General features: G+C 41.4%; 1 protein-coding gene across 1 annotated transcript in view; it reads left to right on the forward strand.

Annotated features, from left to right (window-relative positions):
• Positions 1 to 22,868, forward strand: part of LOC149205660 (E3 ubiquitin-protein ligase UPL1-like) — an 89,833-nt gene that overhangs the window by 18,257 nt on the left and 48,708 nt on the right. Inside the window, 2 exon segments of the mRNA XM_089395135.1 lie at positions 5,926 to 6,021; positions 6,125 to 6,331. Of these exon segments, the coding sequence (XP_089251261.1) occupies positions 5,926 to 6,021; positions 6,125 to 6,331 (303 nt within the window).

The raw sequence follows: 22,868 nt of genomic DNA on the forward strand, positions 1-22,868 counted from the left end.
TTAATCTTCGTCTCTTAGAAGCTTCTCACCCATATCTTTATTAAAACTCATTATTATTTTTATTTTCCTAAGTTTAAAATTAGGAACCCAATTAGAATATTAATTATTTTAATAACTCCTCATCCAGGTGGAATTTCTCCAAACGATTTTTGGGTCTTGGAGATCTCATGTGTCCTAGCCCCTCCACAAAATTTCGGAGCTAGAGCACATCCGATGCTACCCAAAATCAACACTCCCTCTTAGCGAGGAATGTGCCCTAGCAATACTTCCCAATAGAAGCATCACACTGATCCATGACATTGGTCCTTTACGCTGTTGATGCTCGGCCAATTGCCCCTCATCCACTGCGTTACTGCTACCTGTACTGCTGCCCATGACACTGTAACTGTCACTGCTACATCTGTACCACAACTCCCTCTGAATACGCTGCATCATGCTGCCCATAGCACTGTCATTGCTAACTGCTGCATTGCAAGTCCTTATACTATCCGCTTCTACTACTGAAATAGATTCTTCACCATCCCCATCTTCTCCCTGAAGTAAACAAACTTTGTTCTTCTTAGGGCCTTGGTGAGAATGTCTACCACTTGTTCTCATGTTGGAGTGTACCTCAACTGTACTGCCCCTTGTTGGACACAGTCTTTGATAAAGTGACACCTGATATCAATGTGCTTCGACCGATCAGGAAAGACTGGATTCTCAGAGAGCTTGATGCAACTCTGATTATCACACAAAATACTGGTCGCTTCCATCTTTCTCCTGAATAGATTCACATGCAATTTACTAAGCCATATGGCTTCGCACGAAGCTGTGCTAGCTGCCATATATTCAGCTTCAGTTGAGCTCAGGGTCACTGAATTCTGTTTCCTACTACACTAGGAGGTCATTCCTGATCCGATGCTGAAACAGTACCCAGTGGTACTTTTCTGATCTACCGAACTTCTAGCCCAATCTGCGTAAGTGAACCCACTCAACTTGATGTCATTGCCTTGGGCGTACATCAGTTCATGATTGACTGTTCCTCATATATATTTGAGAACATGCTTGGTTGCTGCCCAATGTGCCCTCTTTGGTTTTACCATGAACTGACTGAGGGTGTTGACAACGTAAGAAATGTATGGCTTAGTATTGACCAAATACATTAGGGACCCTATGAGATGCCTGTATAAGATGGGATCGACTTGTTTATCTTCAGATGCATCAATCTTCTTCCAGTTGGTGGTCATTGGAGTAGCCATAGGTCTACAATCTTGCATTCTGAACCTTTTCAAAATCTCTGTAGCATATCTCCCTTGCCCAAGGAAAATTTCACCTTTCTGCTGCCAAACTTCCAACCCTAGGAAATAATGCATCCGTCCCAAATCCTTCATGTCGAATTCTGTGGCTAGGTTCTCCTTGCAATCTTTGATGAGCCTGGATGATCCTGTCAAAAAGAGATCATCCACATATAAAACCAGAATTAGAAGCTCATTCTCTACAACCAGATAGTAGAGGTTACGATCAACGTCAATCTTGCCGAATCCCATCTTCTCCAAGTAACCATCAATTCGACCTTACCATGCTCTAGGTGCTTTGTTTAAGCCCATACAAAGCTTTCTTCAATCTGCATACATGAGATTCCTTCTCATGTGTCTCAAAACCTTCTGGTTGTTCAATGTATACTTCTTCTTCTATCACCCTGTTCAAAAACGATGTCTTGACATCCATCTAGTGAATCTCCCACCCCATCTGAGTTGCAAGGGATATCACAGATCTAATAGAAGTATACTTGGCTACTGGGGCGAAGGTTTCTTCGTAGTCTATCCCTTCCTTCTGAGCAAACCCCTTAGCCACAAACCTGGCTTTGCATTTTTCTACGCTTCCATCTGCAACGTATTTGACTTTGTAGAGCCATCTCGACCCTACAACTAACCTGTCTTGAGGCCTAGGTACCACTTCCCAGACATCATTGACCATTATAGAACTGTATTCCTCCACCATAGCATCTACCCATACTTGATGCTGAATGGCCTCTTGAAAACTAGAGGGTTCTCCAACCTAAGCCACCAAGGCTTGGTATCTGTCTGGCTGTCTACGCTCCCTTTTCTCGTTCCTAGGTGCCTCGACAAAATCCTTTGCATCTCGTAGTATTTGTCGAAGTTCCCGACTTGCTCTACCACTGGTAGTGGGTATATCTATCTGCTCCTCCTCTTCTTGAGGCTCCACCTCTGGAGTTTTGTCTTTAGGAGAAATACTAGCGCTAGTTTCTGCTGGTCGAAGTGGTTGTACCAACGGATCATCCTTTGACTGCTCTTCAGAAGGCATTTCTCGGGATTTTCTGAAGGCTCTGTCCTCCATGAACTTCACATCCCATCGAATTACGATCTTCCTATTCCTTGGAAGATAGATTCTATATGCCTTAGCATTCTCGCTATATCCTACAAGATATCCTTTCTTTGTAGTCTAATCCAATTTCTTCCTCTTCTCTTCGGGTACATGGCAATATGCCAAACTCCCAAATATCCTAAAATGACTCACCTCAGGCTTCTTACCGGTGAAGACACTCTCTAGAGTAATCTTACCTAATGCCCTGTGAGGAGTCTTGTTTTGGATATATACTGTCATGTTGCATGTTTTTGCCCATAGAAACTTGGGCATATCCCGATCATACAACATTGCCCTAGCTGCTTCAACAATAGTTCGGTTCTTCCTTTCTGCTACTCCATTCTGCTCTGGATTATAGGGGGTTGTCCACTCTCTTTTGATGCCTTCCCTTGTGCAAAAATCAGTGAAGTCCTTGTCGATGTATTCTCCACCATTGTCTGAGCGCAATATCTTTATCTTCTTTCTTGTCAGATTCTCAACTAGAGCCTTGAACTCTTTGAATCGACCAAAAACCTCATCCTTGGTTTTCAGAAAGTAGATCCAAGTCTTTCTGGAATGGTCATCAATGAAGGTGACGAAATATTCGGCACCACTAAGAGCTTTTGTGGACATGGGTGTGTAGATACTTGAGTGTATAAATCCCAAAACACTCTTAGCCCTATTGTTGCTTTTGGAAAATGCTACCTTAGCGTACTTACCTAGTGCGCATCTTCTGCATACATCATCTCGTTCGGTACTTAATTTAGGAACTCCGGATATTGTTTTATCGAGAACTCTTAGAGCCCTATGGTGTAAGTGTCCCATCCTCCTATGCCATAGTTCATTCAAATCTTTATCCCCACTACTGCCTATCAGTGCCATTGGAGATTTTAGCTGTAATCTATACAACCTATTACTTCTGATTCCAATTTGGGCCTTCTTTTTCCGACTCGGGTGTTTGATATATACTTTCTCCTTAATGAAGAAAACGTAATAGCCCTTGTTTTGAAGCTAAGATACAGAGAGTAAGTTCATCCCCAATCTTGGCACATGCAACACATTGGTTGCTTGAGCTGATCCCTTGCTTTTGTATGAAAGACTACAGTACCTCTTCCTACGAGGGTACACTTTGCCTTATTTCCCATGGTGATTTGAAAATTCATCCTTTCTTCCTGATAATTCGGAAAAAATTCTCGTATTCAAGTTATATGCCAGGAAGCTCCACTATCTATATACCAAACCTCAGAGGAGGCAGAACTTGCTAGGCAAGCGACTTCTTCTTCCAGTCTGGAAGCTAACATAGAATAATCGTGATCCATGTTCTTCGTGCTCTCTTCTTTCTCTGGAGATCTGCGTGAGTCCCTTTGAGTTGATGTCTCGGCATCATACTCCTGACTCATAGCAGATTCTTCTATCCTGTTGCCCGATCTCTGCTCTGATACCATGTGAAAATTTCTAATACAAAATTCTACTGCAGTAACTGATTTATTTCACCTACTTATTTCTCACAATAAGTTATTTATGAAAACCCTTCAGTAAACATTAAAATAAATTCTACTGCAGTTGTCACATAATTAAATAGAGAAAATAACAGTGATATACAAGCACAAGAATCAATCACATCAACACAATTGTTTTTGGACAATTGTCCATGGAAAAACCCAATGTGGGAAAACCAGTGCAACAGATGAGGGTTTTATTAATCTTCAGCAACAATCGCTTTACAAGGAATGATTTCACAGAGAAACTGAGACACTACTGAGAGAAAACACTTGAGACAAAGTTTCTCCTCTTCCTAGAGAAGTTCTGACACCTTGGAGACCCTTCACCCACCTCTGCGTCACTTCTGCGTCAGCTTGCGTGAGGACTGTGTCTCCAATGGTGCTGTCTGCCTGCTCTTCCCTCTGCGCTGTCTCTCGAATTCCCTGTGCCACCTCCTCCTTACCCACTGACTGCTGTTGATGCCCTCCTCTTCCTCCACCCTGCAACTCTCCCTCTGAAATTGAACTCCTTCTCCTTGAGAATCGATTTCCCTCGGGGTACTGAGTATTTGCCCGGTGTGTCTCCAAATGACTCTCAAGTCTTCTCTTATACTTTTTCTGTTGATGAATCAACGACTAAGATTAAGTCTCTAATCAACGGCTAAGATTAAAATAGACTTGATCTTCGTCTCTTAGAAGCTTCTCACCCATATTTTTATTAATACTCATTAATATCTTTATTTTCTTAAGTTTAGACTTAGGAACCCATTAAAAATATTAATTATTTTAATAACTCCTCATCCGGGTGGAATTTCTCCAAACAATTTCTGGGCCTTGGAGATCTCATGTGCCCTAGCCCCTCCACAAAATTTTGGAGCTAGAGAAAATCCAATGCTTACCCAAAATCAACAGATATGGGGATAGGTAGAAAATGTTAAGTATGGATTTTTATACCATGGGCACACAACTTCAATCAGTGCCTCCTATTTATGCCCCTCTTGGATAGTGGAAAGAAAATGCCTCAAACAAGGTTAGACTGGACTAGGGGCTGGGGATAATCACCAAGGTGAAGCATGGGAACAAGAATACAACCAAAATGTGTTCAATCATCAAACTCAACTTGTGATCCATACCAATATGCTCGTAAGCGTTAAATGAAAGCACTTGATTACAAAAGTGGTTAATGTACTTCAAAATGTATGACCCACCTCCATCTGATAAGTAAGCTAGATGTCACAAAGCACCTTCATCTGATAAGTAAGCTAGATGTTACAAAGCACTGTCCAGAGCATAGATGGAGGGCCTTTGAGGCTAGCTATCTGTAGATCAGATAGGGCTGCTGGCTGGCAAACTGAACAGAATGGGAGAAAATGTTTTCTTCTAGGGTTCACCCACTTGGATGGTTAAGAAGACTCTCTGTTTCCACTGTCATTGAATGGCTATAAATAAAAATGATAGAAATTGAGTTTTATTATTAGATAAGTTTCTTATACAAGTATCAGAAATGTGAAAAAGCTGATAAATTTACATGGATAGAATTTTACTGGCAATGACAGGTTGCTTCCTAGTGAATTAAGCTTGCAACTGTGACAATCTCCGTGTATCATCAACAAAATTAAAGCTAGAGATTATATTTGGATTCTTGAATAAGAATCAAATAAGAAAATCATGCAAGTTGCTAGTTATAGCTAATTGATAGCCAGTTTTCTTTTAGGACATTGTCATTTGCCACTAACTCTAGTGATACTAATCTCAAATGAGCTTCAATCTTTTGTGTTCTAGCAACAGGACCACTAGCAGAAATTATCTTACTATAGACATTTGTCATGAGTTGCTTTTGGTATGACCTATGTCATTTGTGTTCGGTTTCCTCACAATCAATGCTATTCTTCGTCAACTGTTGAAGCTTGGAAAATGGGTTTATTGAAGTTTCTGCAATTTAAGAATTTTCCTTCTGTTCTAAATTAATATGATGCTACTTCAGTTCTTCCAGAAAGTATATTTGAATCTCCAAGTTTGGTTGTAGTAATATAAAGTTTCTGTCTTTGTTTACTTTTCCTGAAATATTTAGTAATAATGATATTTTTCTGTGCTTTTTCAGCCTCCAAAAGTGAGGGCCTTTATCAACACTGTTATCGGTACTCCTTTTGAAAGTATAGAGCTTCCTCTGAAAACATTCAGCTGGGAGTATGAGAAGGTATATTTAAAATCTTTTGGTTGCGTTTTGTTGATATTGATGTTGCTCATTTTTTGAGAGTTTACTATTCTGCCTTTAATGAGAATGGTTCTGGTCTTTGCAGGGTGATTTTTATCATTGGGTTGATATTTTCAGTCATTTCAATTTGTTCTTTGAAAAATATGTTAAACCAAGAAGGGATTTCCTGTTGGAGGGAAATTTAATGGAGGATGATGCTCACTTTCCTCGAGAAGCTGTCATTCATGTCCTTCGTGTGACCCAGATTATCTTGGAGAACTGTGTAAACAAACAGTTTTGCATTTCATATGAAGTAAGTAACTCTGGTCTTAGGCTACTTTGCAATACTCACTTTCATGTTTTATGTAGAATTGGCACCTTTGTTTTAGGGAAATATTCCTATGTCACTTCCCCTCCATTTTTGCTTGTACAATTTGCTCTGTTAAGTTCTGGAGTTGACTTTTATGTATTGTCCTTTTTTCATCTTCCAAGGAAAACATCTTGCAGAAAACCATACAAATCCCTCTCCATGATCCATGAATGGTAAACTGGGTAAACCATTTGCCCTGATTACAGAGCCTAACTTTGAGGGAATCAAGAGAGTCAAACCATGACCTCCCCAACTATGGGGGAGAGATCTCATGTTTGGCTGATGACCTCTGTGTCATGTTCCGGGGGGTCATCATGTCACGTGTTGGATTCTCGTATTTTCGTGTCCTCCGTGTCCTTGTGTGATGTGAGTTAGGTTGTGTCGATGTAGGATGGCCACCCTAGAGCATTTGAAAGTAGGAAGTTTAATAAAAGAAAATGTTTAAAATCTACATATGACAAAGAGATGCTTGCCATCATGCATGCCCTAGCCAAATGGCAACATTATCTTCTAGGAAGCAAATTCTTGATATGTATACACCGCAATAGCCTCCAATATTTTCTTTGACAAAAACTCTTTCAATAGAACAACAAATATGGTTAGAGAAAATTGCTACCTTTGATTTAGACATACTACATAAAAGAGGTAAAGATAATATAGCAACTAATGCTCTTTCACAAAAAGATGAAGAAGCATTATGACTTGCAGTCTCAGCTATGGTTAGAGATTGGTTAGATGATTGTAATATCCCCAATTTTGATCTCTTATTTGAGGGGATTAATGGAGTTTATTGGGGAGGTGCTAAGCATAGCACAATTTTGTAATTTGGGCATTGGAGGCATTTTTGGCAGATGGACTTAGGAGAAATAGAAAATTATAGCTCTAGTGGAATGTGGGGGCCACAAGAGAAGGAAATTTGACCCAATGGAGCAATTCGCACTAGTGAGAAGAGAGAGAGAAAGGAAGGGGTGTGAATTAGTGGAAGGTGGGGGCCACCAAAGTAGAGAGGGCCAACAATTATAAATAGAGCTTGGAGGTCTCCATTTGGTATTTCTGATAATATGACAATTTAACATTAGTTCTCTTGAGCTGCTTAGACAAGACAACCGTACTATTCAACACAAATAATTTCGGAGCGGGAATTCCACCCTCATTTCGGAGAACTTCAAGTGTCTACTTAGTGAGGCAATTGAGGAGCTCAATTCAGAGTTGCCATTGGGCACATTTACAGTGATTTCCTTCATCTGGAGCGAGTTTCCCTTGGATGCAGAAGATAATTTGTGGCTCTTGGGAGGGCCAGCAAAAAGGGGAATTTGGGTCAGCCAATTAGCAAAGAATCCTTCCACAAAGAGGGCTGGAGTTTCTTGTCAATTTGCAGGTTTGTTGGTGAGGCGTTTGGGAGAGCTGAGTTGCTCCAATTCTTGGTCTGCACAGGGGCTCACTGGGCATTGTTATGCAATCACTTGGGCAAGGAGAGTCTATGGTGTGGCTATGGAGGAATAAGGGAAAATTTGGGAAGGAGATTTTCTAGGAGAAATTTGGAGCATTTTGTAGCAGATTTCATCTACAACCAGTTTGCTAGCCAGTTAGAGGTCCACGCACAAATTGGGGTCACTGGGGCACGTTGGACTCAGCCCAAATCCTCTCTAGGTTTTTTTAGCTTTATTGAGGAGAGGCCAAGATTAATTTGGTTGGATTTTATGGGCAGATTTGAGGGGTCAAACAAGGGTCCCAACTCAACCAACAACTAGAGGAGCTAGGGGAAATTCTGTTGAAATTCCAAGGTCGACATTTGGCCAATTCCTTCGTGGGTTTTTGTGTGTTATTGGTGGAGAGCCCGAGGTTAATTTCCCGGAATTTTTTGCGCACTGGAGGAGGCCCTAGTAGCCATTCCTTGCAGTCAATAGTGCAGATTTCAGAGGGATAATGTAGAGCTTGGTTGGGGACAACCACACTTGTGTCCGAGCAACTGATTTCATCACTTGGGCATTATTAGCTTGCATTGAGCAAGCCCAGGTGCATACATTCTGATATTATCTTGTAACCAACATCTATCTTAATAAAATGGCTTAGCTTAGCGCAAATTTTGGCATTTTCTGGGTGTTTGATGTGGTGTAATTTTGTGTGTGTGTTTTTGCTATGTTTGCTTTATTTATCATTGTAAATTTCTATTAGGAATATTACAGTGGTATCAAAGCCATAATCTTGGCCAATTGTGGGGCAACCAACTAGATCAGGGAAGATTTGTGCATGTATACATATTACACAGTGACGGGTTTAACCATAAACGACCCATGGCTCAAGGGGGATTTAATATGCGCAAATTCTTGACCCAGTTGATGAAGGTGTCAGGCTAGATCTATCCTCTTCCTTACAAAAGAGACACTAGAGTTGCACAGGCTGTGGGGGTGCAACCATCTACACAGGATTGTGGGGAACAAGTAGATACATCCAATATGATGCAGGGGTCACTTGTGTTGGAGAATTCCTTGACCGCGCCAGTTGACATCATAGTGGAGAGAGTAGAGCATACCCCCTGTAGTGCCATCCGTTGAGGTGGTGACTGGGGTCGTGTCCGAGTTTTTGAGTGATAGCAGCACACAGAAAATGGGTGAGGTACCAGGAGACATATCCACCCTTGATGAGGCGCCAAGAAATACAGAGGTATTGGACAATGGTCGCACACAATAGTGTCATCAGTTTCAAGCCAACCTTCTAGCATTAAAAAGGAAAGCCACATCAGTACGAGAGGCTATTCTGCTACAAAACGAGGAGCTGGAGGGCATGAGAGTGGTTTGTGTCGAGTCAGCGGCCAAGTTGGCTCACATTGGGGAACGATTGGATTCCCTAATGGTACAATTAGAGGGCACATTGGAGAGTCGGAGCAACCCTCTTCATGCATACATAGACGGGGCTAGCAACTCTGTTGGGTCACCTTTGCCCATTGGAGAGAAAGAGACAGAGCTACCTAGTCAGATCTCATGTGTTGACCTAGATAGCGGGATGAGACGACCTGAGTTGCACAGGGTGCAACATCCGCATGTTGGGGTTGTTCTATGTGCCATGGTTCGTGCATTCGATCCCTCTCTTGGGGTTGGATGGCGAGAGATCCTAAGTTGGTATCCGGTGGAGTGGGCTATGGAGATGGTGGTGGACTCGGGTGTTGCTTAGTAGGAGCTTCTAGGCCTTGGGGATATCGGAAGCTCAGATTGGCATTGGGATTCGGGTGGGACTACCTATCATTTCCCAAGAATGCTGGTTGACTACGATTTGGGTGGTACGGTTGACCTAGAAGTTGAGGGCGCACATTTGCTTGGGGAGTTTCAGTTGGCACTAGTGGCCAACTAGTTTCTGGACAGACTCTTTGGGTTGTCTTAGTATGATGATAATACATGGGATCACAGGATGATCAACATACTCTAGCAGGAGTTTTGTCAGAGGAGGTGGCATTGGCAGGCCACTAGACGGTGCCTTGTATGGAGCTGGGGATTTTTCACATTTGTGTGGGGCACAAAGGACACAGAGGAGCAGAACAGTGGTGGCATCACTATTGACACATAGGGAGATTTGCTTCTTGGATCCCTCAGGGAGGATTTGGAGCAGAGATTCATTCATTGGTGGGTATAGTGATGCGACGATGGAGGTGATGATATCGATCGAGTGTGGGCTGACATGTAGGGACAAAACTCTAGGCCATCACATCTAGGGATGTGTGAGAGCATCTAGTGTTGAGCGGTGGTTTACAGATGGGCATGGAGATGCATGGTGGTATGTCGGAGTGTGTTGGATTGCGTTGTGGAGTAGGGGTGTCTTACATCATATTGAGTACACGCGGGGAGTGACTGGTGCCTTGACATAGACAGGGCACGGGACGGTATAGGAGGGTATAGCGGTAGCGGGGGTATCCTGTGGTGTATAGGGATAGGCTGTGGAGTACAATGGCATGCCGAGGAGTGTGGTGGTACTTGGTGCTATGCAGTGGCATATGGTGCGACACAAGGGACCCTTGGAGTGTTGCCTCCAATGAGGCTTGTGGACATGGGCATCCATAGGGTTGTTCTTCAGTACCCCTGCAGACTCTTGATCATACCCTCGAGGACCTACCCAACCATGACTCTCCAGTTGAGACGTTTGGTGGAGGTACGAGCTGACAGATACAGGCTTAGGGATGGTGTGGTTTATTGTCGAGGAAGCATAGGTTCCACTCCTGGGCTCACACATGGGGAGTCGATTGCGAGGGAACTGTATGGTGCACTTCTAATGAGACAATTTGAGGTGTCATAGGAGCTTGAGGTACGGTGGATGGTAGACTTCGTCTACAGGAGGGCACCCAGACTCCAAGTAGTATGTAGGTGTATCATTAGGAGTTGCGATAGCGAATTTCACTACGTGGTCTGGTAGGAGCAAGGTAGGTTGGAATGTGTGGGACATACTCCTGATACTTGGGGTCCACCCATGGGATACATACAAGGGTCAGAGATGAGGGCCAGATGGGTTCCAACAAGTAGCAACGCTACGTATCACATCCCGTGAGGAGTGGGGGTTATGAGCTCCTAGTATGGTTGGGGGATCCAGGGATCCGGTTGGCAGGTGGACTACTGCACTTTGTGATGAGCAGGGTCATGGTAGAGGGTGATCCAGTTCACCTTGGGTTTGACACATGGGGGATCACTGAGACCTCCATTGCATGGCGAGGCAGACTTATCCTGTTGTTGCTCAGGGTCGAGATTGGTAGTGGAGGGGTAGACATTGGCATCATGGAGATGCCCGGGCAGAATGAGCTTTGCCTTCACAGATTTTTTGCCAATAGGCCCCAAGAGAGGACGATACAATCTGCGCACGATGGGGAGGATGTCATAGTCAGAGTAGCGTAGCGTCAGCATGGTGGCACCTCTCTGAGATTAGCGGGGGACTTTAGCATTATTGAAAAGTGTAACTAGGTTCGGTCTTCATAATGACATGTAATTGTATTTTTATGTAAAGAGATGAAAAGAAGAAAAATAAAATTATTGTAATGCTTGCATCATGGGTTTCATGAGCAAGAGATTTTATTTTTGAGTCAAGGCTCCCATTGAGAGCCTTTAGGAATTTTGTCATCTAGTCATAAAATAATAAAAGAGTCATTGTCATGTTATGAAGTCATGTTACACATTGTAAAGAGTCACACTTGTCTATGTAAAGTCATCCTCCAAGACCTTGTCACTAGCCCTCTTCAAGTCGACCTACAACGAATGGAGAAACCTAGAAGATCATGTCGGCCTAAAGGACATGAGGTAACTTGTATATATAGAAGCACTCGGTCTCATTTGGAGGTAAGCAATTTGGTGAAGAAGAGCCTACAAGCATAAGTGCAAAGAAGGACTAGAAAAGAGAAGCGAAGGATAAAAGAAGAAGAGCGAAGGAAGGGATACTTCTGGGAAGACATATCTGGGCGTGTATACTCTCCCACGTGCGAAGGTAGCAGATCCGAGGGCATATAGAGAAGGTCGAAGAACTTGCTGCTGCATTGAGGTGACCTTGTTTGGGTAAAGAATCTTGCAAGAGGAAGCCGAGTAGAAGTGCTATAGGTCTCTCTCTTGAAGAGACTAATCAAGGAGCGAAGAGTGTTCTAGGGTTTCTGGAATAGGGTTAACCTAAGAGACCGAGATTCTTTAGGGAGGCCGAGAAGAGCAATGTGAAGAGAAGGGACCGAGATTCTCTAGGAAGCCGAGAAGAGCAGTTCAAGACTCTAGAAGGAAGCCGAGAAAGGGAAGAGGAAGAACATCAAGGAGGCTAGTGACTTGGTCTTGGGAGGACTCTAGTGTCAAGGGTCTTTGTCATAGTCTTGGTATTCGTCAATTGAAGATCTATAAGAAGAATTTTTGATTGGGTTTTCCTCTCAAAGAGTGAGAGGTTTTGGCCCTGGTTGACAAGCCTACATATTGTGTCTCTTGTCTTCTATTGTTTATTTGGTAATTGTCTTGATGAAAAGAACACAATAATAACATAACGAAGAGAAGATCATAATCCAAGAAGTAAAAGTATATCACAAGCAATTATCAAGAAGAGAAATCTCCTAACTTATGATGCCCTAGATTTCTCAACATGGTATCAGAGCTTAGGTGCTAAAGTCAAGAAGGGGCATCTAATCAAGAAGACACACAAGAATCAAGTTTCAAAGAAGGAGCAAAGCAAGTCGAAGGACACCAAGCAAGAGATCAAGATCTTCATCATACCGAAATCCTAGATCGAAGAAATCTACTTTAGTAAGAAGTCTTGAAATCATATTCAAGAAGGAAGTGTGAAGAAAGACCAAAACCTTAGAAGCATTTCCAAGATCGTCATCTAGAGAAGGCTAGAACATTCAAGAAGGATCGTGAAGCAAACCCTCTCTCAATCTTTCAAGGAGTAATCTTCTATCAACATCAAGATTAAGGAGGAAGCAAGCAACAAATACTCAAGTAAGTTTATGACTTCTTTTGATACTATCAAAATGTCTTTTTGCAATGAAAGCAACAAACTAGTTGGGGCTGCGAACTTCCTTGAATGGAAGAAAAGAACAGACCTAAATCTCATTGAGAATGAAGTCATGGACCACATCAAAGGGTCAATAACTCAACCTCCCAAAGAAGATACTCAAGCACATGCTAGATTCATGAAGGGAGAAGTGAGAGCCCAGAGGATTCTTATAGAATCCATCAAAGACTCTCTCATCCCACATGTATCAAAATTAGACACTGCAAAAGCTATATATGACAAATTGGTAGAGTTATTTTCCGTAAGTACTGCTGGAGAAGTAATCTCTCTAAGGCAAGAACTCTACAAATTGAAGATCTCAAGGGAAGAAGGAATAGCCTCATATTTTATGAGGATTTCTGAAATAAGAGATCAACTTCAAGATCTAGGTGAAATAATGTCTGACAAAGAAATGACCATTGTAGTACTGAATGCACTACCAAAGGAATGGGGCAACTTCACTTCAAGTATCTATGGGAAGAAAGAAGCCACTCCTTTTCAAGATCTATGGTCATTGTGTAAGATCAAAGAAACTAGACTAAAGGCAAAGTCGGATGTAGGAACAAATGAGTAGAATCAAGCGTACGCTGCTATGTTAAGAAGAAAAGGAAAGTTCGGAAAATTTGGTCGTCAAAAGAAGAAGAAGAACATGGATAAAGTACAATGCTATGGATGTCAAGAATATGGGCACTATCGAAGAGATTATCCTAAGCTTAAAAGGGAAAATAACAGGAGGAATAAGGAAAAAGCCCATATTACTGAAGAAGTAGAAGAGCCCGAGACAAAGAAGCCTAAGAAGGAGGAAGTGAAAGATCTCTACTATGACTAAGAGAATCTCCTTCACTAAAAGGTACTCTTCTATTGTATTATAGATAGGAAGCTTTGAAAATAAGATAGGATGCATCATATTAGAGAATGACATCATGGTAGAAGCATTAGAAGTAAGAGCTCGTGACATATGTAATATGATGAATGTCTGGAACAAAACCTATGGAAGTCAACTATGTAGGATATAGCTCTTGGTAAACCTCATTAGAAGCTCAAGTGATACTTATGAAGAAGGAAGAAGTCATCTAGGAAAAGGGTTATCATACATTTGTCAAAAGGTAACATCTACAGGATAAGATATGCAAGATCCTCAAGATTCTCTGATGGAATCTTCATTGTAAGATTCACCGATCAAGAGGAAAAGTAAGTGGTTCTTCAAGAATTCCAATCTTGTGGAATTCATAGAATGATGGTATGATAACATGACAATGAAGCAGATCAAGGGAATGAAGTCTCTTCATTCAAAGGAAACTGCTGCAGGAAGTCTGGATGATTCAAAAGAAAGATGAGGTATGTATGCTCACATTTGATATTATGGAAGTCATGTCATATGGTTGCAGACAACAGGGATCACTGAGGCATGATCAAAGAAAGGATCTCCTCCCTCAAAGGGATGCAAGAATGCATGGTTCACATATTTAATTAGATGAAATCAACATAATATGTCCTCATATGGAGTATGAGGTAGTTGACTACAACTGAGGAACTTTGAAGCTCCTAGAAATGAAATATGTGAAGAAAGGAAGGAAGAGATCATGGTAAGGGCAGTCAACATCCAAAGGACCAAGAAGATTTGACTATGATATCTTCGAGAAAGATATGGAGACTCTGATGGAAGTCTGGAAAAAGATGGAGACCCTTGGCAATACATATCTTTAGGAGATGGGTCAACATCTAATGGCTACAGGAAGATGTCATGATGAAAAACCACCACAAAGGTAATTATGATTTGAATATTCATTATTGATGAACTAGTATCTAGATGGGCTTATGCAGGGCTACCTAAGGGAAGAGCTATGAATGTCTTCTATGAAGAACCATGTAGAAGGATGCAAGAACCTTCCGGAAAGAAAAGCATGATGAAGGTAGCATAACATGAAGCAATGTCGAATAAAGACTGATGGATCACTTTCTAATAAAAGGAATGATGACATGACTAACGCATGAATGAAAGTGATGGATGGTTTGTGCTCTATGAAGAAGTCCCAAAAGATGAAGACTCCGCGATAAAGAAATTCATGACATCGAAGGAAGAAGTTCTTCAAGCAGCTGGTTGTCCCATCATCTCCATCTAAGGAGCTGTTGTAGGTAATGTTGCTAACATCGACATTGGGATAAAATCGACAAGGGTCCGGAAAACCAAAAAATTGTAAAAATCGGGAAAATATTGGTAAAAATAGGCAAACATTTGCAAAATCAATATACCATCAAAATATCGGTAAAAATCGACAAACATCGGCTAGGCCAAAATATCGTGATTTCGAGATGTTCGCAACATTGGCTGTAGGCCCCTATTTTTAGAGGGAGCCTGAAAAGTTTCTTACTTGGAAAAAACTTGGAAACTCCTAAGCTAAGAGGGAGCTTAGGTACATTCCTTGTATAGGAATGAGTAAATTTCTTTATTGGAATAGATATGTCCTCCTTAATTGAGAGGGAGAGATAGTCACATCATTCTAGTCTTCAATTGGGAAGACAAAATGAGAGGATTGGGTAATCATTTGGCATCCGATACTCTTTGAGGATGAGATAGGGCATCCAAGATAAGAGTAGTCATGGAGGACCAATATTCTTTGAGGACTGGGAATCCAAGATAAGAATAGTCCTAATGGAACACACCCTGAGAACCCAGGTGGGGTATGTTCTGAGAGAGACAATGATGAGAGTGTTTATAAATCATTGGTCTCGCTAGCATTGAGCTCAGATCTTGTGGAGAGATAGAGCTATTAATCAAGGCCTTGCTATGTGACAATGCTGGTTGATATCAGTGTTTTACGACTCCGACCAGGACTCCGACTCGGCCGAGGATCGACTCCGACTCCGACTCCGAATCGGTAATGACTCGGCCTAGTCGATTTCAATGACTCGGTCGTTGTAAAAAATACATTAAATATTTATTTTTTTTATAAAAAAACATAATTTTAAATATTTTAAACATAATTTTAAAGATTTTCATTCATGTTTCCAAACACATAGCATTATAATATAGATGGAAGACAACATATGATCAAAGTAGGCTCATGGAGCTTCAATTTCCAAGAGGTGAAATACCTAAACCTTCCATCTCTTCCACGGAAGGTCACAAACTTGGTATCTAGAGATTTACCATTGATCCTCTATGCAATGATTAAAGTCATTCAAAAATTCAAACCACAGCTGGCACTCAGACACAAATGACCTAAAAACCAGGTCAAGTCAAGACATATGTGGTCTGACCCACAGACCACTGTCAACTGGACACTCTCCAGTAGAATGCCAAAGTTGTCCATTTCAGCTCTTTTTATGTTTTTGTGAAGGGATTTTTGATTGGTGAGACCAAACTCCAACAAGCAGCTAGGACACAACTACAACATACCTCTACTATTTTTAGGGTAAACTAAATACTGCAGATTTTCAACAGCAATAGCATCTCAGGCACATTTTGTGATTTTTGTTGAACTAATTTGGGGAGCTAGGGCACAAATTTGCACTTCTCAGGCTGTTTTCACCAGCTAGCTGTTAAGGCAAAACTTTATGATCTGATTTTCAAAGAATCAAGCTTCATCTTGTCACTTCTATGGCAGCTAGAGCACACTTTCAGACCTGATTTTTCACCAGAAAGCACAGCTATAGAACACTTTAAGCATATTTTCAGCGTTGGTTTCTTCACAACCAAGTTTTTCATTGCTAGGGCAGCATTTTTGTTAAGTTTCCGAGATCATTTTGAGTTGAAATAACTCATTTTCAGATCCAATATTCTGAGCAGGAGAAGGGCATTCAGCTGGCCCTCAGTCCTGATATATTTCGAAAATATCAACTTCAGATTTGACATTTCTCAAACATGGCTCGTAAGATTTATAATTATCATTTTCCCATTATTGCTTCATACCATGGTTCATGGCATACTTTATGCATTGTGTACTTCATAATAAAATTACAGACATCCAAACAGATTAATTTCACACCACAAATCCAAAAAAAAGTGAATAAAATTTATTTTTTACGTTGCCCAGCCGTTTTCCAATGACTAGGCCTGGTCAATACGGACTCGTCCTGGTTGACCGAGTCAACTATGACTCGGCCTGGTCATTGGATGACTAGGCCTAGTCATAGTTGACTCGGCCAACCTAGCCGGTTACTTGGCCTGGTCGTAATTTTTTTTATCGGCTCGGTTTGACCAGGCCGTTTCCGAGTCAACTCGGCCTGGTTGTAAAACAATGGTTGATATGATGCTAAACAAATGGGTTACCAATCCGATTCTTCTTATGAGAAATTCTTTAGATTGAGAATGACCAAGTACTATTATGAATACCTCCCTAGTTAAGAGGGAGTGTTGAAAAGTGTAACTAGGTTCGGTCTTCATAATGACATGTAATTGTATTTTTATGTAAAGAGATGAGAAGAAGAAAAATAAAATTATTGTAATGCTTGCATCATGGGTTTCATGCGCAAGAGATTTTATTTTTGAGTCAAGGCTCCCATTGAGATCCTTTAGGAATTTTGTCATCTAGTCATAAAATAATAAAAGAGTCATTGTCATGTAATGAATTCATGTTACACATTGTAAAGAGTCACACTTGTCGATGTAAAGTCATCCTCCAAGACCTTGTCACTAGCCCTCTTCAAGTTGGCCTAAAACGAATGGAGAAACCTAGAAGAGCATGCTGACTCTCCCTCAAGAAATCATGTTGGCTTAAAGGGCATGAGGTAACTTGTATATATAGAAGCACTCAGCCTCATTTGGAGGCAAGCAATTCGGAGAAGAAGAGTCTACAAGCATAAGTGCGAAGGACTAGAAAAGAGAAGCGAAGGATAAAAGAAGAAGAGAGAAGGAAGGGATACTTCTGGGAAGTCTGAGCTGGGCGTGTATACTCTCCCACGTGCGAAGGTAGCAGATCTGAGGGCATATAGAGAAGGTCGAAGAACTCGCTGTTGCATTGAGGTGACCTTGTTTGGGTGAAGAATCTCGCAAGAGGAAGTCGAGTAGAAGTGCTACATGTCTCTCTCACTTGAAGAGACTAATCAAGGAGCGAAGAGTGTTCTGGAATACGGTTAACCTAAGAGATTGAGATTCTCTAGGGAGGCTGAGAAGAGCAGTGTGAAGAGAAGGGACCGAGATTCTCTAGGAAGTCGAGAAGAGCAGTTCGAGACTCTAGAAGGAAGCCGAGAAAGGGAAGAGGAAGAACATCAAGGAGGCTAGTGACTTGGTCTTGGGAGGACTCTAGTGTCAAGGGTCTTTGTCATAGTCTTGGTATTCGTCAATTGAAGATCTATAATAAGAATTTCTGATTGGGTTTTCCTCTCAAAGAGTGAGAGGTTTTGGCCTTGGTTGACAAGCCTACATACTATGTCTCTTGTCTTCTATTGTTTATTTGGTAATTATCTTGATGAAAAGAACACAACAATAACATAACGAAGAGAAGATCATAATCAAAGAAGTAAAAGTATATCACAAGCAATTATCTAGAAGAGAAATCTCCTAACTTATGATGCCCTAGATTTCTCAACAAGCATTACAACTCTTCACAACTCAACAACCTTTAGGGATGAGCTGGCTACTATAGTGGGAGATCATGCAGATCTTCCATTGGGCTTTAACGAGTCACTGATGGAGTGGGGGACTTCATTAGCATGGTAGGTTGGTCAGCAGGACGATATCAGGAGAAGCTCACGTGAGTGAGACGCTATCTCTACAGGGATTGGGTGGTATCTTCGAGAGTTTACGCTTGGAGTGTATGGGATGGCCTATGTGGTAGTACATCTTCATGAGGAGTTGGGTATCATGATCCCCTACTCATTGATGGTATGCAAGGGACTTTTGGTACTTATAACGAGCAGGATAGTGAGTGGACCAAGGGGAGCTTCATGTTGATCAAGTTGGCTTGGGATCTTGGTATCGAGGAACTCCTTCACTATGGGGCAGTGCAGAGATCAGGGACGATCCAGTGACACATTTGGGACCCTGGTATAGTTTGCAGTGACAGTGAGGATCAACAGTTAGAGAGGGCGCTTGTTCAGGAATTGCTTGAGGACAAGCAATTTTTGGTGGGGAGGACTATAATATCCTCAATTTTGATTTTTTATTCAAGGGGATTAATGGAGTTTATTGGGGAGGTGCTAAGCATAGCTCAATTTTGTAATTTGGGTGTTGGAGGCATTTTTGGCGTATGGGACTTAGGAAAAATAGAAAATTATAGCTCTCGTGGAATGTGGGGTCCATAAGAGAAGGAAATTCGACCCAATGGAGCAACTCGCACTAGTGAGAAGAGAGAGAGAAAGGAAGGGGTGCGAATTAGTGGAAGTTGGGGGCCATCAAAGAAGATAGGGCCAATAATTATAAATAGAGCTTGGAGGTCTCCATTTGATACTTTTGATAATTTGACAATTTAACATTAGTTCTCTTGAGCTGCTTAGCCAAGACAACCGTGTTGTTTAGCACAAGGAATTCCCGAGCGGGAATTCCACCCTCATTTCGGAGAACTTCGAGTGTCTCCCTAGTGAGGCAATTGGGGAGCTCAGTTCAGAGTTTCCATTGGGCACATTTATAGTCATTTCCTTCAATTAGAGCGAGTTTCCCTTGGATGCAGAAGAGAAATTGTGGCTCTTGGGAGGGCCAACATAAAGGGGAATTTGGGCAAGGTAATTAGCAGAGAATCCTTCCACAAAGAGGACTGGAGTTTCTTGTCAATTTGCAGGTCTGTTGGTGAGGCGTTTGGGAGAGCTGAGTTGCTCCAATTCTTGGCTTGCGTAGGGGCTCACTGGGCATTGTTATGCAATCACTTGGGCAAGGAGAGTTTATGATGTGGCTACGGAGGAATAAGGGAAAATTTGAGAAGGAGATTTTCTAGGAGAAATTTGGAGCATTTTGTAGCAGATTTCATCTACAACTAGTTTTGCTAGCCAGTTAGAGGTCCACACACAAATTGGGGTCACTGGGGCACATTGGACTCTGTCTAAACCCTCTCTGGGTTTTTTTGGGTTTATTGAGGAGAGACCAAGATTAATTTGGCAGAATTTTCTGGGCAGATTTGAGGGGTCAAACAAGGGTCCCAACTCAGACAACAATTAAAGGAGCTAGGGGAAACTAGGCCGAAATTCCGAGGTCAACATTTGGCCAATTCCTTCGTGGTTTTTTGTGGGTTATTGGTGGAGAGCCTGGGGTTAATTTCCCAGAATTTGCTGAACACCAGAGGAGGCCTTAGCAGCCATTTCTTGCAGCCAACAGTGCAGATTTTAGAGGGACAACGTAGAGCTTGGTTGGGGACAGCCACACTTGTGTCCGAACAACTGAGTTCATCACCTAGTCATTGTTAGCTTGTCTTGAGCAAGCCCAAGTGCATGCATTCTGATCTTATCTTGTACCCAACATTTATCTTAATAAAATGGTTCAACTCAACGCAAATTTTGGCATTTTTTGGGTGTTTAATGTGGTGTAATTTTATGTATGCGTTTTTGCTATGTTTATCATTGTAAATTTCCATTAGGAATATTACACATTAGTAGCATAGGTGACTGCTTACATAATGAGAAGTTTAGACATCCTATTCAACTGAGAATATGCATGTCCTAATCAAGCATAGAATATAAACAAGCCAACGAGGCAATAAACACTTACGGCCTTCTCCTTGGACAGCAATGCCCCTAGCTAGTGCCTAAGCTACAAAACTGAAAGGCAAATTCAACAATAAAAACACATACAAGTTACCTCCAATAAGCTCAATGCACACCACACAAATCTTGCACCATTAGACCTCCAAAGTCTTTGTCTATTGAATGATATGAACAAGTACAAAATAATATTGACAGAGGTTCCCCAAGCTCCAGCTTCCAACACTAGAGAGCAATAGGAGTAAAGGCTACAATTTATAGAAGAATTGGGAGACAATCCCAAGAACAAGAGTGTTTACAAGTGTCCATGGGAGCAAATCCCTATGCCCAATGAATTCTCCAAGTGTCCCAAGACTTCTGTGCGAGTTTCCTCTTGCTGGTAGCATGAGGATCCTCGAGTGACAGCTCTGTAGGTGACAGTTGCCATGTGTGAAAGAAGGGGGGAGTCCTCCCCACTTAACTCACAGCCAACGAACATGTATACTCGACCATAAGCCTGTGTTGTAACAGCTGTCCCAAGTTCTTGCATGTAGATGCCTTAAGAGGGGCTGTGTGTGGCCTGTAGGTGGCAGTGCATAGCAGCAATGTAGACAGGTGTGTAGGATAGGAGTTTAACGGGGAGTTAACTCCCCACTTAACTCCTACATAATCCAAATCAAATCAGCCTCCAACAGCCAACAAATTCGTGATCATCACATGTGGGAATTCAACCCTCTAGCTGGCCCAACTTGTGCTCCTTCAACTGGCAGTCAACTCGGTCTAGATGGCAGTCATCACTCCTTCAAACTCGTGGGCCTTATTTGGCCTCCAATTCAGCACTGAATTCCTTCTTCTTTGCCTTGTCACTTGAGTTCATTGGCAGTGACCTTTGATTGGGAATATGTTTTTAATCTGTCCCTAGTTTATTAATTTTTGATTCTTCTTGTCTTTTTTCCACTTCTATGAGTAAAAGTGGGTTTTCATGGGGAAATATTTAGTTTTTGGACCCCAAAGTGGGTATCAGGATAATGTTGGTACTATGAGTATGAATTTTAGGTACTCAAATGCCATACAAAATTTCCTAGAGCCACTTTTTAATTATTACATAGAAATTTATTAAAAATTCCCGTTCTGTGGGAATTTTTTAATTATTAAAAAATCCTAAAAATACCTAATGTAATTTCGTAAGACTCTGGGAAATGCCTAGCATGGTAAAATATACATTGACCCTAGACTCAAAAATACACTCAAGGCCCAGTTATTAAGATGCACTCCAATTTTGGAGGCTATGAGTGTAAAAACTCGACTAATTATTTGTCGTTGAAAAGCAAAACCAATTAGTGAAATGAAAAAAACACTCTAGAGTGACTTCCTTAGTAACCATGTCCCAAGGGTCTAAGTCTATTACATAAGTTCATCATGCTAATGTCATTTATTACAATTCCCCCGTGGGGGTACGGAATTTGCATAGAATAAGATATAAGAAGAGAGAGAAGAAGGGGTAAGATTTGCCCTGTTGGACTTCTGATCTTCAAAAAAAAATCTGATAGGTTCCTTGTGCATTGGGCCATGGGGTCTTCATTTCTGCTAGGTACAACTTAGCAGGTAACAGTGCCCATTGCTGACTGTGACGAATCATGTTATGCCCTATCCTACCACAGTTATAGCACTTATACCTTTTCCAAGTTTATGGAGTATCTGATACTAGCTACTGTCTTTATGCCTATATGCTTGTAAGGCTTGCCTTCTCCTTGAACTTTGTTGCTAGGGCCACTTTCAATTATCTATTTTCTCATTTGCTATCAAATTAATTTTTCCACCTATCCCTCTGCGAAAGTTTGTTGCTCAACTGCTCAAAGGTTAGATCTATATCTTTAGAAGTAATGTTCAAGGTTATAACAAATTTTCTGTAGGATGACTATACAGTGTAGACTTTTCAAAGTGATAATCACTAGATCCTTTTCATCCATCTTTCTATCTATTGATTTCAGCTGATCTCTGATATCCTTGATTTTTAATAAATGGTCTTGAAGAGAACCATGATCCTCCTATTTTATTGAAAAAATTGTATTCTCTAAGGAAGGTGCCCTACCTTTGTTTGATGTTTTTCATGCACATTCCTCAAACTTCTCCACATTCTAGAAGCATCATCTTTGCCTTTAACTTAAGGCAGCATCTCATCAGTCACAGGGAGCTTGATCAGGATCATAGCTTCCCTGTTCTTGTCATTGTACTCGGCTTGAGCCCTTCATTTGATTCAGGTTGCAACTCCTTTCTCAATAGTATTCAGTCCAAACATCTGTACTCAAAGATCACCATCATTCTTTGTTTCCAAGTATTGAAGTTTTTCCATTAAATTTCTGATGTCCATCCA

Source organism: Pinus tabuliformis, chromosome 1_2 (assembly GCF_031772625.1).
Source record: "Pinus tabuliformis cultivar Carrire ecotype Pingquan chromosome 1_2, CPIR1, whole genome shotgun sequence".
In the NCBI taxonomy this organism is placed as follows: Eukaryota; Viridiplantae; Streptophyta; class Pinopsida; order Pinales; family Pinaceae; genus Pinus; species Pinus tabuliformis.